Genomic DNA, 13,012 nt, shown 5'->3' on the forward strand with positions numbered 1-13,012 from the left:
GGTTTGCATTGACACCCAGGCAGTGTCAAAGCCATGCATTCAATTAAATTGAAACGATAAATGACTCCACCAAGACAACATACATAAGGTTCAAGATGTGTATTATTACATTTTCAAAGCACCACATCAAAATAAAAATAAAATAATAAACCCCAATGATTCATGCACAACCCATGTCCAAATTATTTCAAGCTTACTTAACCCGTTGGGGCGCGTTGGAGCAAAAAAAAAACAAAACAAGCACCCCACCGTTGTGGTTACTCACTACTTATAGATATTCCCTCAGCGAAGTATGGCAGTTCCGTGCAGGTTTTCCTCACATGGTCCACAGCAAGCACAGCTATCAATGCAGACAGTACTCCTTAGCAGTAACCGATATCCCATGGGAACATGAACTCGCCAAGCAATTCTCTGTTTCGCTGCCAGACAATCCCAAAGGATTCACTCCATTGTGCTGGAAAGAAAGCTCTGCTGTTGGGACAGCTTTATGTAGGCCTTAACAGTTTGTGGGCAACACTTGTCACCGTTATAGGGCAATTCATGTATTGTTTAGTGTTGCGTCTTTGCTGGCATGCATCTAAAAACATATATTTTGAGTTTGCCCCACCAAGATTTACATGCTAAAATCGTCACTGTTGTCTTGTCCCAACAGTTTAGCATCATTTTTATCAAATCTCAAATGAAAAGCAACCGTGCCCACTCAGATAAGCCTAATCTAATGGGGACATTATGATACTTCTTACTTTCAAGAATTTTGTTATTGCACCACTGGCAAGTTGATGTTCCTTTATCACACTAGAATCAGCTTCAGTAACGTGTTAGCATCTTAATCGTAGTAGCATCTGTAAGGTTCTAGAACTCTCATGCCATCCACATGAAACGATACCCACTCAGGCAGTAACCATTACATATGTGGCCTCCAACGACGAGCCACTGGCCAATGCTGACTTATTCAGGAGGTCATATCAGCTGTTGATTTCAGTTTTGAAACATTTATTACTATTTACAACTCCACAGTTACAACAACAGTCTTTCCCATTCCCATATTGATTTATTAGCTAGTATTAAGAGCAGTTTTCCATCAGATTACAAGACCAGCAGGTAGACAAGGTGTTTGGTTTCAACACAACGGTACAAGCCACATCAGCTTTATTGCCCATGTTATCCCTGAGAATGATGCATAGAAATGAATGACTGATTATAAAATACTTCAACTAATTTCTTCAAATACTTTTTAAATGTAGGCCTTTACAGACAGTCACTGTAAATAAGACAAATAAAACCCAATCTTTGACCCCCCCTTTTTTTTAACCTCATACAGCAAAGTGGCACATCCCAAATGAAAGAGCACCTTTTGGCAGAACAGTACATATAACATCCTACATAGTGAGGTGTAAAACTAACTTTTAAAGGTAAATTAAATGTCTTCCTACCCACCGAGGCCAGCATTATGATTCTTCCAAAAAATGACTTGTGTTGTCATTTGAAGGGCTATGAGAGTTCGCCTCATCCGCAGAGGCAGATTGGGACAGAACCCCCTCACTCTGTGTGGGTGTGTCAGAAACAGCAGCAACATTTATAGGAGGCTTGGCCTCCAGCACTCCACTGTCCAGACCCACAGGTGGAATCTGCTGTTCCCAGTCTTGTAACATGGACTCCAGCAGGCCAGAGTCTGCAGGGTTGCCTGTGGTGGTGGTTGTGCTAGGCGCTAGCACGCTGTTGCTTGTGCTGCTGCTTACCGGGCAGGTGTGGTTAGCATCGTTAGCGCCTTCGGCAGTATGTTGGTCACTGTCGCTGTCTATGGTGATGACAGTGGGCGAGTGTTTCCTGGACCCTGTGCGCTCTTTGCTCCTGTGCCTCTTGCCCTTCTTCTTGTGCTTCTTCTTCTTCTTCTGGTGCTTCCTGGTTTGCTCCGAGGAGCTGCCCTCAAAGATGATCTCCACGCTGAGGCTCCTGCTCCTCTTCCCCCCAGACTTCTCCTTGGACTTCCTGTGACGCTTCTCTTTGCTCTTCTTCTTGTCTTTCACATAGGACGAGGTGGTGGAGGAGGGAGGCTCGTCGAGGGCTTTGGAGGACTGGTCTTTGGGGGCAGGTTCCTCCAGGTGTCTCGATTTGTACTTTCTCTTCCCGCTGGGCTTCTCGTGACGAGACTTCCTGTGAGCGCCGGACGGCGAACAGGTGCTGGAACGACTTCTGGAGCGCCTCTTATCCCGCCGGTGGGAATCAGGACTCTGGCTCGGGGACCTGCAATCGATGTTCCTGTGTGAGCTGGAGTAGTAGGACCTCCTCTCTGTGTAGAGCGTGGCACTGCTGTCCCTCTCACTCTCCCGGCTGTAGTAGTGCCAGTGATAGGAGTGTGACGATGAGTCGTGGCTGCGGCCTGATCGGCTGCTATCTTTATTGTCCCTCGTCTTCTCCCATTTAGTGTGGGAGCGGTCGCGGCTTTGGGAGCGTGACTGCCTCCTGCCTCTGGACAGAGTGCTGTCGCTGTTGATGGAGATAGCCGGGCTCTTGGTCGAGCGGCTGCGGTCGGCGCTCCTGGACCTCCTTCCCCGGTCTCTGCTTCTCGACCGTGGCCTCTCTCTAGATCTATCTCGACTGTGACATCTCCTGCCGTCTTTCTCAGTTTGTCCTCTGTTTTTGCTTGCTGACTTACTGGATGATGTCTCACATCTAATTGAGGGTGAGGTGTTATGTCTCTCCTTGGAGCACAATACATCTTGCTTCCTTTCCACCCCATCTGCCTTCCCAGGACATTGGCCTTGAGAGGAGGCGGGGCTAAGGCTGGTGAAGCGGATGTGTTGAAGCAGCCTGGGCACTTCATCTTTGATCTCCTCCAGAACAGACTCCTCTGAGTCAGAGGACAGCTTGACCAGCTCCGGAGTCCTTTCAGCAAGGGGTTTTACAAAGCCCACGATGATGCAATCCTCATCGCCAGAGGAGGTACACGCCGGTCCGTCCTTGTCGGTTTTCACCCAAGCAGAGTCCGCAGTCAGGCGAGGGGCCTTTGGCTGTAACACTGCTCCGCACTCCTCCCCCACACTGCTCTCTGAGTCAGAGTCTCTGATGGATAGCAGCAGGGCCCTGGTGGGTTCTGTTGTGGAGTACGAAGGTCCGGGTGTCTCGTCGTCCCATGTTGACTGGCTCAGGGCGCCCCCGGACATGGGGTCCAGCTCCACAGAATCGCCCTCCTCCTCATCCTCGGAGATGGCAATCACAGAGGAGTTGGAGCTGCTGCCCTCGTCCGAGGACGGCGCAGGGCAGTCGTAGACAGCATGCTGGTCGTAGGCCTCCATGTTGAAGGGTGCTCGGGCGAAGTTGACAAACTCATGCAGGAAGTGATCGGTTCGGGCCTGGAGGAAGGGCTGTAGCTCCTCGTGGATGGCCCGGTCCTCCATGTCATAGCGGGTGATGCGGGACATGATAATGTGCTGCACAATGTTGACCAGGGAGCCGTGAGCACCGTACAGCACCACCAGCTCTCTCTTCAGCCATGGCAACAGGCGGTGCAGGCAGGCCGGGTTCCTCTGAAAGAACTCCGCCGTGATGTCCCGGGAACGGCCACCGTCTCGCACACTCCGAACTCGCACCCCTCGCCGGTAGAGCGCCCGTCTGAACTTGATCATCTCCTGCTCACGGAGGCTGCGCACGGTCCGGCCCTCACTTTCTGCCCGCCTCCTGGCCGCCAGGCGCGCCATCATGCGGCGGAGGCCTCGGTCCTGTCGAGGAGGGGGGGAAGCCCCCGTTAGGGCCTCAAACATGACCCCGTTGTCGGGGGGAGGGGATGTTCTTCTCTGGTCCTGCCGACGCGCCCCCGTCAGCGTGGTGCGGTAGCGGAACCGTTCCCCTGCGAAACTCCCAAAGGAACCGTTCTCCGTGGGCCGCAGGTCATACTTCTTGAAGTCCTTCTCTGATTGTATACTGTGATAGATAGAGTTGAATGGCTGCTTGCATAGCGGGCACTCAGCTTTGTTCTTGGACCACTCGTGGATGCAGCGGAAGCAGAATTTGTGCAAGCAGAGATCGAGGTAGGCCATGTTGTTGAATCGGTCCAGACAGATGGGGCACTTAGAGTCTGGAGACGCCTCGGCAGACAAAACCTCAGAGGACTTGTCCAGGGCACTCTTCTTGCGTAGCCGTAAGGTCATCTTTGCTGCTGCCATGGTGATAGTCTAGGGAAGAAAATATTGCTTCATGTTAAACAGTGTTTTCAATAAAGGGACACAACACAGCACTGACTTTGTTCAAACTTAATTTTCTGTAATATACTGTCACTAGCTGGGCCCATTGGCAGATGCAGAGACAACTCTTTCATCTACACACCCTTACATATAATTTCAAAGGTATTAATTCAACCTGCAAACAGGGAAGAATTTTGCAAGAGGAGCATCTAAACATTTTGTCATTATCCAATGTGTTACATAATCAGAAAACTATAATAATAAAGATTGTACAGGGGTCACAGCTAAATTTAGCCAAATTGACCATAGATGGCAAAATGACTGTCAACCAATTTCAACAGAATCTTACAATTAGCTCACCACAGTTGTAAAATGATAATAAAGCCCAATAACTTCCCATGTAATGTTATATTACTTGAACGTGTATTTTACTTGGTAAGGTTAACGTTAGCTAGCTCGATAGATAACTTTAGCAGCTACGTTAGCTGTTCTGACTCATCTAGGGTTGGACAGTGAACACTCATAATGGTTGACTTTGGCCCTAATCTCTGACCGATAATCCTGACAAGAAATGATGTATTCATGACATGTTTGTGAGTCTGAATTGTGATAAATGACAGCTTGGGTAAATTAGCAAAATAGCTTTCAGCTAGCCATCTTTCGTCCCTTTGCTTACCAAAAAAAAAGCCGGGGATCCGAGGCAAATGTCTAAGAATCCTGTCCGCGACAACACTCAAGACCTCTCATATTATCTTTTCATATTTCACTATTTCCATATGTACTAAAGAGAAGTACATTAATTTAGTTGTTTACCACACTCTTTGGAGTTGGCCTCCTGTTTCATACCGTGATGTAATGCTACGTTTAAAAAAACGCAAAGGACGATGGTATACTGGAGGGTGTTGACCTTCCGCTTTGGAGTGAAGTACTTTTTTTATGGTCTCGTGCGCCACCTATTGACAGTAACTTTTAACAGAGGATGAATTATCTGGAAAGCAACCTAATCTGGACATAGACGACAGTAGTGTACTAATAAACCATAGCCATCCATAATATACAAACATCAAATATGATTATGAGTTTGGTTACACTATTGGTTACTTGTGTCAAATCGTTTGCAAAGCTCTTATTTTAAACGTTTAAACAGAGGGTAGTGTGAACGGCCCAATACATCACTGAGGCCAAGCTTTCTGCCATCCAGGACCACTGTACCAGGAAGGCCCTAAAAATTGTCAGACTCCAGCCACCCTAGTCATAGACCGTTCTCTCTGCTACCGCACAGCAAGCAGTACCGGAGCGCCATGTCTAGGTCCAAGAAGCTTCTAAACAGCTTCTACCCCTAAGCCATAACACTCCTGAACACCTAATCAAATGGCTACCCTGACTTTTTGTATTGACCCCCCCCCCTCCCTCTTTTACACCACTGCTACTCTGTTGTTATCATCTATGCATAGTCACTTTAATAACTCTACCTACATGTACATATTACCTCAACTAACCAGTGCCCCCACACATTGACTCTGTATCGGTACCCCCCTGTGTATAGTCTCGCTATTGTTATTTTACTGCTGCTCTTTAATTACTTGTTACTTTTATTTCTTATTCTTATGTGTATTTTTTTTAACTGCATTGTTGGTTAAGGGCTCGTAAGTAAGCATTTCACTGTAGCCGTTGTATTCGGCACATGTGACTAATACATTCTGATTGAAACACTGGATCTGAATTACTCAAATAAATGCAGCACTCTTTCCCCCACATTCTTGTCCAAATATACTTCTCTGACATGTATTAGTATTGTAAATATTATTTAATGACATATACAAAGTTTTTTACAACAGGGCAGGGACAAAAAGACATTGTGTAATTCTTTCAACTATGTCTTCTTCAGTGGTGACCATGGCTCTCTGGGAGGTCTGGAACAACCTCTCCCGTCTCCAAGATGGTGTCGCCCTGAACACAGAGGGAAAATTAACAGATAATGAAAGAGTCAGTTGCTAGATGTCCCTACTCTTTCATTACAAGGTCTAGGAAAGCTGTCTGGGAATCCAGGGCTTTTGTGGTCCGTTGTAGCTCAGTTGGTAGAGCATGACTATTGTAACACCAGGGTAGTGGGTTCAATTCCCAGGATTGCCCATATGTAAAATGTATGCACGCATGACTGTAAGTCGCTTTGGATTAAAGCATCTGCTAAAATACATTTTGTGTTACCATAGTAGGCCATATATAAGCTACACTGCAATTCAGTTCTTTACTGTAAACTGCCAAAGTGCACCATTGTGTCACATGCATCTGTTAATAAATCTATAAGCAATAAATCACATTTTATTGGTCACATATACACATGGTTAGCAGATGTTACTGCAAATGTAGCGAAATGCTTGTGCTTCTAGTTCCGACAATGCAGCAATATCTAACAAGAAATGGAACAATTCCACAACAAAACCTAATACACACACATCTAAGTCTGATATCCAGTAGTTCTTCCCGGCTGTATGTAATAACACGTACGTTTTTCTGGGCTAACAATGTAAGAAATAACACATAAAAAAACAAAACACGGCAAAGTTTCCTAAGGACTAGAAGTGAGGTGACCCTCTGTCGGCGCCATCTTGTCCAATCATCAATACAAAAGGAAAGGGAAAGGGGGATACCTAGTCAGTTGTTCAACTGAAATATGTCGTCCGTATTTAACCCAACCCTTTCTGCCCACCCACTGGGTACAGATGGCAGTTCAACATCTACTTTTGATTTACATTTGGTTGAGTTGTCAACTAATATGAATTTAATGTGAAATCAACCAAAAATGTCACCCAGTCATTTAGGTTCAAAGTTAGGTGAAAAAAATACAAAATTCCCCAATGACTTTTGGAAAACTAATTGGTTTTCCATGTTGACATTTGCATTTTTCAGTTGAAATGACATGGAAACAATGTATGTTTCAACCTGTTTTTGCCCAGTGGGCAGTGAATCCACTGTAACACTAAGAGCCAGTTCACAGACACAGATTAATCGTAGTCTGGACTAAAAAGCACTTACAATGGAGATTCTTCATTGTATGTGCTTTTTCATACAGGACTAGGCTTAATCGTGTTCCTATAACAACACATGAGATGTACTTACAGGGAACAGTCTGGGCTTCAGCTCCACGATGCCATAGGGCTTTTTCTGTGACAAACACACAAGCAGGACAGGTCAATGTTTTCGATTGAATTGAAGACTCTTCTATGACACATGCATGATACAACTTTCAATAGAGCAGGTATAGTGAATGAACACCAACAACCCCGGGCTAAAAACTGCAATCCACTACTGTATAATAACATTTCATAAATCGGAGCGCAATTAACTTTGAACATCCAAGGTCAAACACATTATCAGTCTTCTTGACCATTAGGTCTCAGCCTTTTAAATCAAGACCTGTCTGTCTAGGCAGTAGGTCAAGGGAAAGCATTAGCAATGCTGATTTTTGAGTGACACAGCCTGGCATTTCATGTCTGATTTAGAGCTGGGAGGCCTGGTGTTTTAAATCGAACCAATTAGGCCTGTGAGGTGGTTGGAAGAATCCAGGTGGTGTCTGGTTGGGCCAAAATCCTCTTACACTCCAGGAACAGGTTTTCCTAACAACAACATTACTACATGAATGAAAAGACAATATAATTGTTGGTGTTGAATTGATTGAACTTACAGCAACATGATACTTCACATAATAATGCACAACCCAGGCAGGGATCAGCAACCGGGTCAAGGCGAACACTCCACCAGTGTAGACTTTGTAGGTCTGGAAAGAGAGCAACACAAAGGGGACGTGTGTCACAAATGTTAACAGGTGTTGTTGATTTCTTGCTGACAACAGTTGATGCACTTTTTCGGTACAACTACTAGTTAGCAACATGCCAGTAGCTATGTTACATTCAGGTTGGCAGTGGCACAGGTGACTGGCATCACACCAAGCATGAGAATACTAGTCAATGTGGCTATGGTAACTAGTGACGACCCATGCAACTGGCTAGGCTAGCTAGTAAACAGTAACACCGACGTCTCAAAACAAAAACATAGCACGTAGCTATCCCAAATACTAGCTAGTTAGTCATTCTAATCCAATTCACACAGTGTTGTTCGTTGATATAGTACAATGAAATGGCCAAAATGATGAACTCACGTAAAGTCTCCACAGGGTCTTCGGTTCCAGAAAGCCAGCCCAGAATTTTGCCACCGGCCCGGGGGCTGTCTTTGGCAGCACGGGCTCTCTGGGACTGAGCTCTTGGTCCTTCAGCCATTTCCTCCTGAGGTTTGAAATCTGCTCTACGCGGAGCTTTTCGTCTGCTGTGTAACCAGTCATGATTAAGAAGGGCTAGTTCTTATTTTCTTGATATTCAACCTCACTACAATGACACCATGGAGGACACCGCCATGGAGTGCACAGCCAAAACTCATGAAGAAGAAAACAGTCAACGACAACGGTAACTACACATTTCCCCCCTTGGCTGAGTGTGTGAGTGACATCTACGGGACTGGAGGAGGAAACAAAACAGGGATTTTTCATGATCACTGATTTCACTGATGCATTGTGCAAAATATGCTACACACAATTGCTTACTACATTTTTTACATTCATCCAAAATGAAGGAAACTCTGTATTATGTATCCATATGCTTTTTACTATAATGGTAAATGTCTTTGTGAATTGCTATTAAGATGTCATAAACAGTGAATGATAATGAGTTTTCTGTTTGGATGCGGTTGCAGCATTATAAACTGTTGTCACCATATGACCATTCTACCACTGTCCCGAGGGCATAAGCAAGTCCTCAATCAATTGTATTTTATAAAGCCCTTTTTACACCAGCAGTTGTCACAAAGTGCTTACATATACCCAGCCTAAAACCCCAAAGAGCAAACAATGCAGTTGTAGAAGCACAGTGGCTAGGACAAACTGTAATCTAATTTGTGCCCAATATAGACTGGTGAGGTGTGAAACCTTAGCTATCATCAAACATTATTGCTTCAGAGGGCTTTTTCAATCATTAGTCATAACACTTAAAATACGAGCTGAAATGTTTGACATTTGTACATAATATGGGTTATATAAGGACTAGTTATAATGTGATGTATTATCAATAGTTAGTGATACAGTATAGTCAACTGTCTTGATCATCAATTTGTTAAGCAAACTATATCAATGTCTTCTGAAATATAGTGGACTTTATCAACACATCCACAAAATCATTCATCCGTATGTGATGCAGAGTGTAACAGAGTAGGTCAACTAGTGTGTAAGTTGCCATCAATACATAAATCAATGAACAGAAATAGTGTGCTCTCCTGACAGTAGTACTACAGCCAAATATATAGTTGAGTGTTCCCTCCATTCCCCGTACTGGGTTGTAAAACAACATGATTGCTTTCTGATGACGGACAGTGTCGAAATACTCACGACATTAAAAATATATAAAATACGGATATTTTATGTCACTCATCAAATAAAACCACTGACATGTCCATCTGAAATGTCTCTCTTTTCTTATTAGAATTATGAATTTATTTCCAACTGACCATAGGCTTATATATAGGCTTATATATATTGGAATATATAGGCTTATATATTCCAAGTACAGAGGACATAAAGGCTTGACGTAAACTCTGTTTCAAGTGGACTTTTCCCCATTGAAACTGATGTGTGTTGTCTTTGCATTTGGATCCGATTGAAATAAGATCTACTCCAAATCAGATACGCTGTGACGGCTTTACATGTGTACAGAACGCGCCCAAGCATAAATCAATAGTGATTTATTTTAGTAGCATATCATAAGAATTGGCATTATCCAACGAAAGATATGCACCAGTCCTGTCTATGAAATGCATTGAGAATTGTTTTCAAACCAGAGTCATTTAAATGACACAGGCCCCAAATGATGCATCATTAACAGTGTCATATGCAGAGATAGTTTAGTAAACTGATAAGCCTTTCATCAGAGTCCATGAGGATTTGCACAATATAGACTTATATCAGGCGGAATTCCGAGGCCACCAAGTGTACAGTAATCCAACCTGCAGCTTCTATCTAAACCACACACTAATCAAGTGGCTGTGGTGCAACCTAACCCAAGTGTTCCGTTCCTTGCAGGAAGTTGGCACTCGCCCCGATGAGTGCCGAAGAAACCACAGAAGGTTGACGAGAGCGGATACAACCCCAATAGCAGTTAGATTAGGAGAATGGCCTCTCCTCCACCTTTATCAGTGTATGTCTCCTCTGTGTGTATACAGCTTCTCTATGAGAAGTATATACTGTATATCTTACTTTTGGACTTTGACTCTTACAGCATATTAGGAAAAAGTGAAAAAATAAAAGGTTTGTTGTAGATGTAGGATCTTTATTCAATCACCCTGTTGCAGGAGAACGTTCCTGCAATGCAGGGAATTAAAAACGTGTAGTTTTCCACTTTGAAATTTCAGACTTGATGTGTCAACCCCTACAAAATGTCCATTAACTATAATCCACATAATAATTCTAATTTCCTCTTGCTGCAGGATATTTTCCTGCTGTAGCAGACTGTCTCATATTAAAGATCCTACATCTGTTGGTCAGAGTTGTTAGAGCGATAGTGCCATTGACTTCAGAGTAAAACATGATAAAGAAAACATTACAGTGGCAATCAAACCAGGCTCTCTTTAGTTGCATGAAAATCAATGAACCCATGACCCTTTCCGTGTATTTTTCCAAAACATTTTGGTACCCCAAAATGTTTGGTACACACCCAGTTTTGATTTACAGCAAGGGGCTGGTTTTGCTACCGCCCTCCTATCATGTATCACTCAAATACGAGACCATTGAAGGAGCATCTCCGACTCCCCCATATGCATCAGACAGCACTGGGGGAATTGGCGTCTTCCTCTCTCACTAGTAGAAGCTTGACCCATGTCAAAACATCTTCCCTTGAAATTAGGGCCAGGACACACCCCGAAGCCATTTAAATCAGTCCAGAATTAGGTTCATAGGAGGTATCGTCATCTGTTGGACCAAGGTTAGACCCAGAGAGCTGATCTCGTTCTCTATATATTTGTTTGTGGTTTGGGTAAGGCACACTGTGTCTCTTGGCTAGAACCACAGAGCAGATGGAAGTGTTCGGGATGACTTTCATTCCACCTCTAGTAAGTCAGATCCTGTTCTAAAGGGTACGTGTCCATCTTCAACCTCCCTAGACTGTCTCCAAACACACAACCAACCACAGTTATATCTAGACAGACTTCATCAGGCGATGCAGCACAGACCAACTACACCCAGCCTTTCCATTGAATGAATCATTCATAAAGTATGAATATAATTCATGTTTGATAGAGGTTTTTCTACTAATTCAAAAGTGACTATTTTCTGAGTAGTTCAAGTGACTTGCAAAGGAAAACTGCAATTGACTTTTTGACAGGGGAAAGTTTATACAGTGAATATGGCAGTTGCCTACCACCATTTGTTATGAAGTGGAGAAGGTAAGTACAACACAAACTAGTGCTGTGTAATAGCTAAGAAAGAGAGCTGAAGGCCTGACATGCCTGGTTGAAAAGTGTGTTAATTAGACACTCAATGCCATTTGAGTGATCGACAGATTGCATGCGCCCGACATATCCCATCTTGTGAGTGGGTTAGGGTTAGGGTTAGACTCTGGAATACAGTGTTACAAGAGGACTGTGAGGAGTGTACCGTCTCGAAGTGAGCGAACTCAGTGACGTGGAGGGCTGGACACCATGAGGGTCGACGACATGAACCCCCGCACAGGGATGGTGGTGGCCATCAGCAGCCCCTTACTGTTCTTTGGCTTCATGTTCACCATGTCGGGCATGAAGGGAGAGACCCTGGGCGGGATCCCTCTCATCGCCATTGGACCTGCCATCTGCCTCCCAGGGGTGGTGGCTATCATTCTGGCTAACGGCGCCAATGTCTCAACTGCCTCTGTCGCAAGTGTAGGAGGAGGAAGCAGATGCCTAGAACCAAAGAGTCTTCCACGGTGGCCAGAGACTCAGAGGAGCCTGATGGGGACAAGAGGACTGAGACTGGGTATAGATCTGGGGCTGGAGCAGACTCTGTATCCATTACCATTACAACAGTGAAAGAGTCTGGTCATCTGATCAATAAAGTGAACCACAACCATGATGAGGTGCGACGCTACCCAGCTAGTGCCTTGATGGCCATGGCAGGTGCCCCTAACTACAGTATCTATGATAGTAAGTCCTACTCTATGGACAGTCACTGTGGGGCCTACAGTAGTAAGGTGCATCATGTGCCTCAGCAGCAACGGAACAGTTTTGTGGTGTACTACGAGGGAGACTTCTCTCCGTACGGACCCAGTTACTGCTACACCAAACCCAGAGATTTTATGTGGGGCATAGAGACTGTGGTCTAAGTGTGGATACTGAAGCCTACTGGGGAAACCCTATTGCTGGAACTCGTAAACTACTACATCTATTTAGGTGTACCTGGGACATGAATAGTAAGCCTGTTTATCATACAGATAAATAATACTGCAGTACTAATGTTGAAGCAGGTAACATAAGAAAGACATTTGCAGTATTTGTTTCATGAATGAATTGTATGTTCCCTATTTATTTTGGATTTTTATTTCATATTGTATAAATATCTAATCTAAATGGGCATTAAGATATTTCTCTAAATTGACATTTACATTTGCACTATTTTATATATTTTTTGTCTTAATGATCAAGTATCTATTGCATATCTTATTCAGCAAAATCCATTTAATGCATTGGTGTGTTTGTGGTATAGTTACTAAATAAATAAATGATTAAACGTTTTTGTGATTACATCTGCCCAGATGATGCAC

At 44.1% G+C, this 13,012-nt stretch overlaps 3 protein-coding genes across 4 annotated transcripts; 1 reads left to right on the plus strand and 2 right to left on the minus strand.

Annotated features, from left to right (window-relative positions):
• Positions 1 to 84: 84 nt before the first annotated feature.
• LOC110497169 (E3 ubiquitin-protein ligase Topors) lies at positions 85 to 5,108 on the minus strand. 2 transcript variants are annotated; one of them, XM_021573142.3, is made up of 2 exons: positions 4,858 to 5,108; positions 85 to 4,172 (listed from the first exon to the last, which is right to left on the minus strand). In XM_021573142.3, the coding sequence occupies exon 2, from the start codon at positions 4,161 to 4,163 to the stop codon at positions 1,449 to 1,451; it is 2,715 nt and encodes a 904-aa protein (XP_021428817.3). In that variant the 5' UTR covers positions 4,164 to 4,172; positions 4,858 to 5,108; the 3' UTR covers positions 85 to 1,448. The 2 variants fall into 2 exon arrangements, with proteins under 2 accessions (XP_021428817.3, XP_090043955.1); XM_090187829.1 differs by having other exon boundaries at positions 4,995 to 5,064.
• Positions 5,109 to 5,969: 861 nt separating this feature from the next.
• Positions 5,970 to 9,674, minus strand: LOC110497182 (NADH dehydrogenase [ubiquinone] 1 beta subcomplex subunit 6). The gene is made up of 4 exons (XM_021573160.3): positions 8,341 to 9,674; positions 7,867 to 7,959; positions 7,302 to 7,346; positions 5,970 to 6,131 (listed from the first exon to the last, which is right to left on the minus strand). The coding sequence occupies exons 1-4, from the start codon at positions 8,518 to 8,520 to the stop codon at positions 6,066 to 6,068; spliced, it is 384 nt and encodes a 127-aa protein (XP_021428835.3). The 5' UTR covers positions 8,521 to 9,674; the 3' UTR covers positions 5,970 to 6,065.
• Positions 9,675 to 11,918: 2,244 nt separating this feature from the next.
• On the plus strand, positions 11,919 to 12,574 carry LOC110498594 (transmembrane protein 215-like). Its single transcript, XM_090188554.1, has 2 exons — positions 11,919 to 12,080; positions 12,134 to 12,574. The coding sequence occupies exons 1-2, from the start codon at positions 11,919 to 11,921 to the stop codon at positions 12,572 to 12,574; spliced, it is 603 nt and encodes a 200-aa protein (XP_090044680.1).
• Positions 12,575 to 13,012: the final 438 nt, after the last annotated feature.

The sequence above is a fragment of the Oncorhynchus mykiss genome, chromosome 10 (genome assembly GCF_057628025.1).
Source record: "Oncorhynchus mykiss isolate SJ-2025 chromosome 10, ASM5762802v1, whole genome shotgun sequence".
Lineage (NCBI taxonomy): Eukaryota > Metazoa > Chordata > Actinopteri > Salmoniformes > Salmonidae > Oncorhynchus > Oncorhynchus mykiss.

Bases quoted from the DNA above. Each gene is read 5' to 3' on its own strand.
- LOC110497169 (XM_021573142.3), bottom strand. From the start codon at position 4,163: ATGGCAGCAGCAAAGATGACCTTACGGCTACGCAAGAAGAGTGCCCTG.
- LOC110498594 (XM_090188554.1), top strand. From the start codon at position 11,919: ATGAGGGTCGACGACATGAACCCCCGCACAGGGATGGTGGTGGCCATC. The intron at 12,081-12,133 runs GTGGCTATCATT...CTCTGTCGCAAG, and splicing joins CCATCTGCCTCCCAGGGGTG to TGTAGGAGGAGGAAGCAGAT.
- LOC110497182 (XM_021573160.3), bottom strand. From the start codon at position 8,520: ATGACTGGTTACACAGCAGACGAAAAGCTCCGCGTAGAGCAGATTTCA. The intron at 7,960-8,340 runs GTGAGTTCATCA...CTCTCTTTCCAG, and splicing joins AGACCCTGTGGAGACTTTAC to ACCTACAAAGTCTACACTGG. The intron at 6,132-7,301 runs GTAAGTACATCT...CTCTGTGTTCAG, and splicing joins TGAAGCCCAGACTGTTCCCT to GGCGACACCATCTTGGAGAC.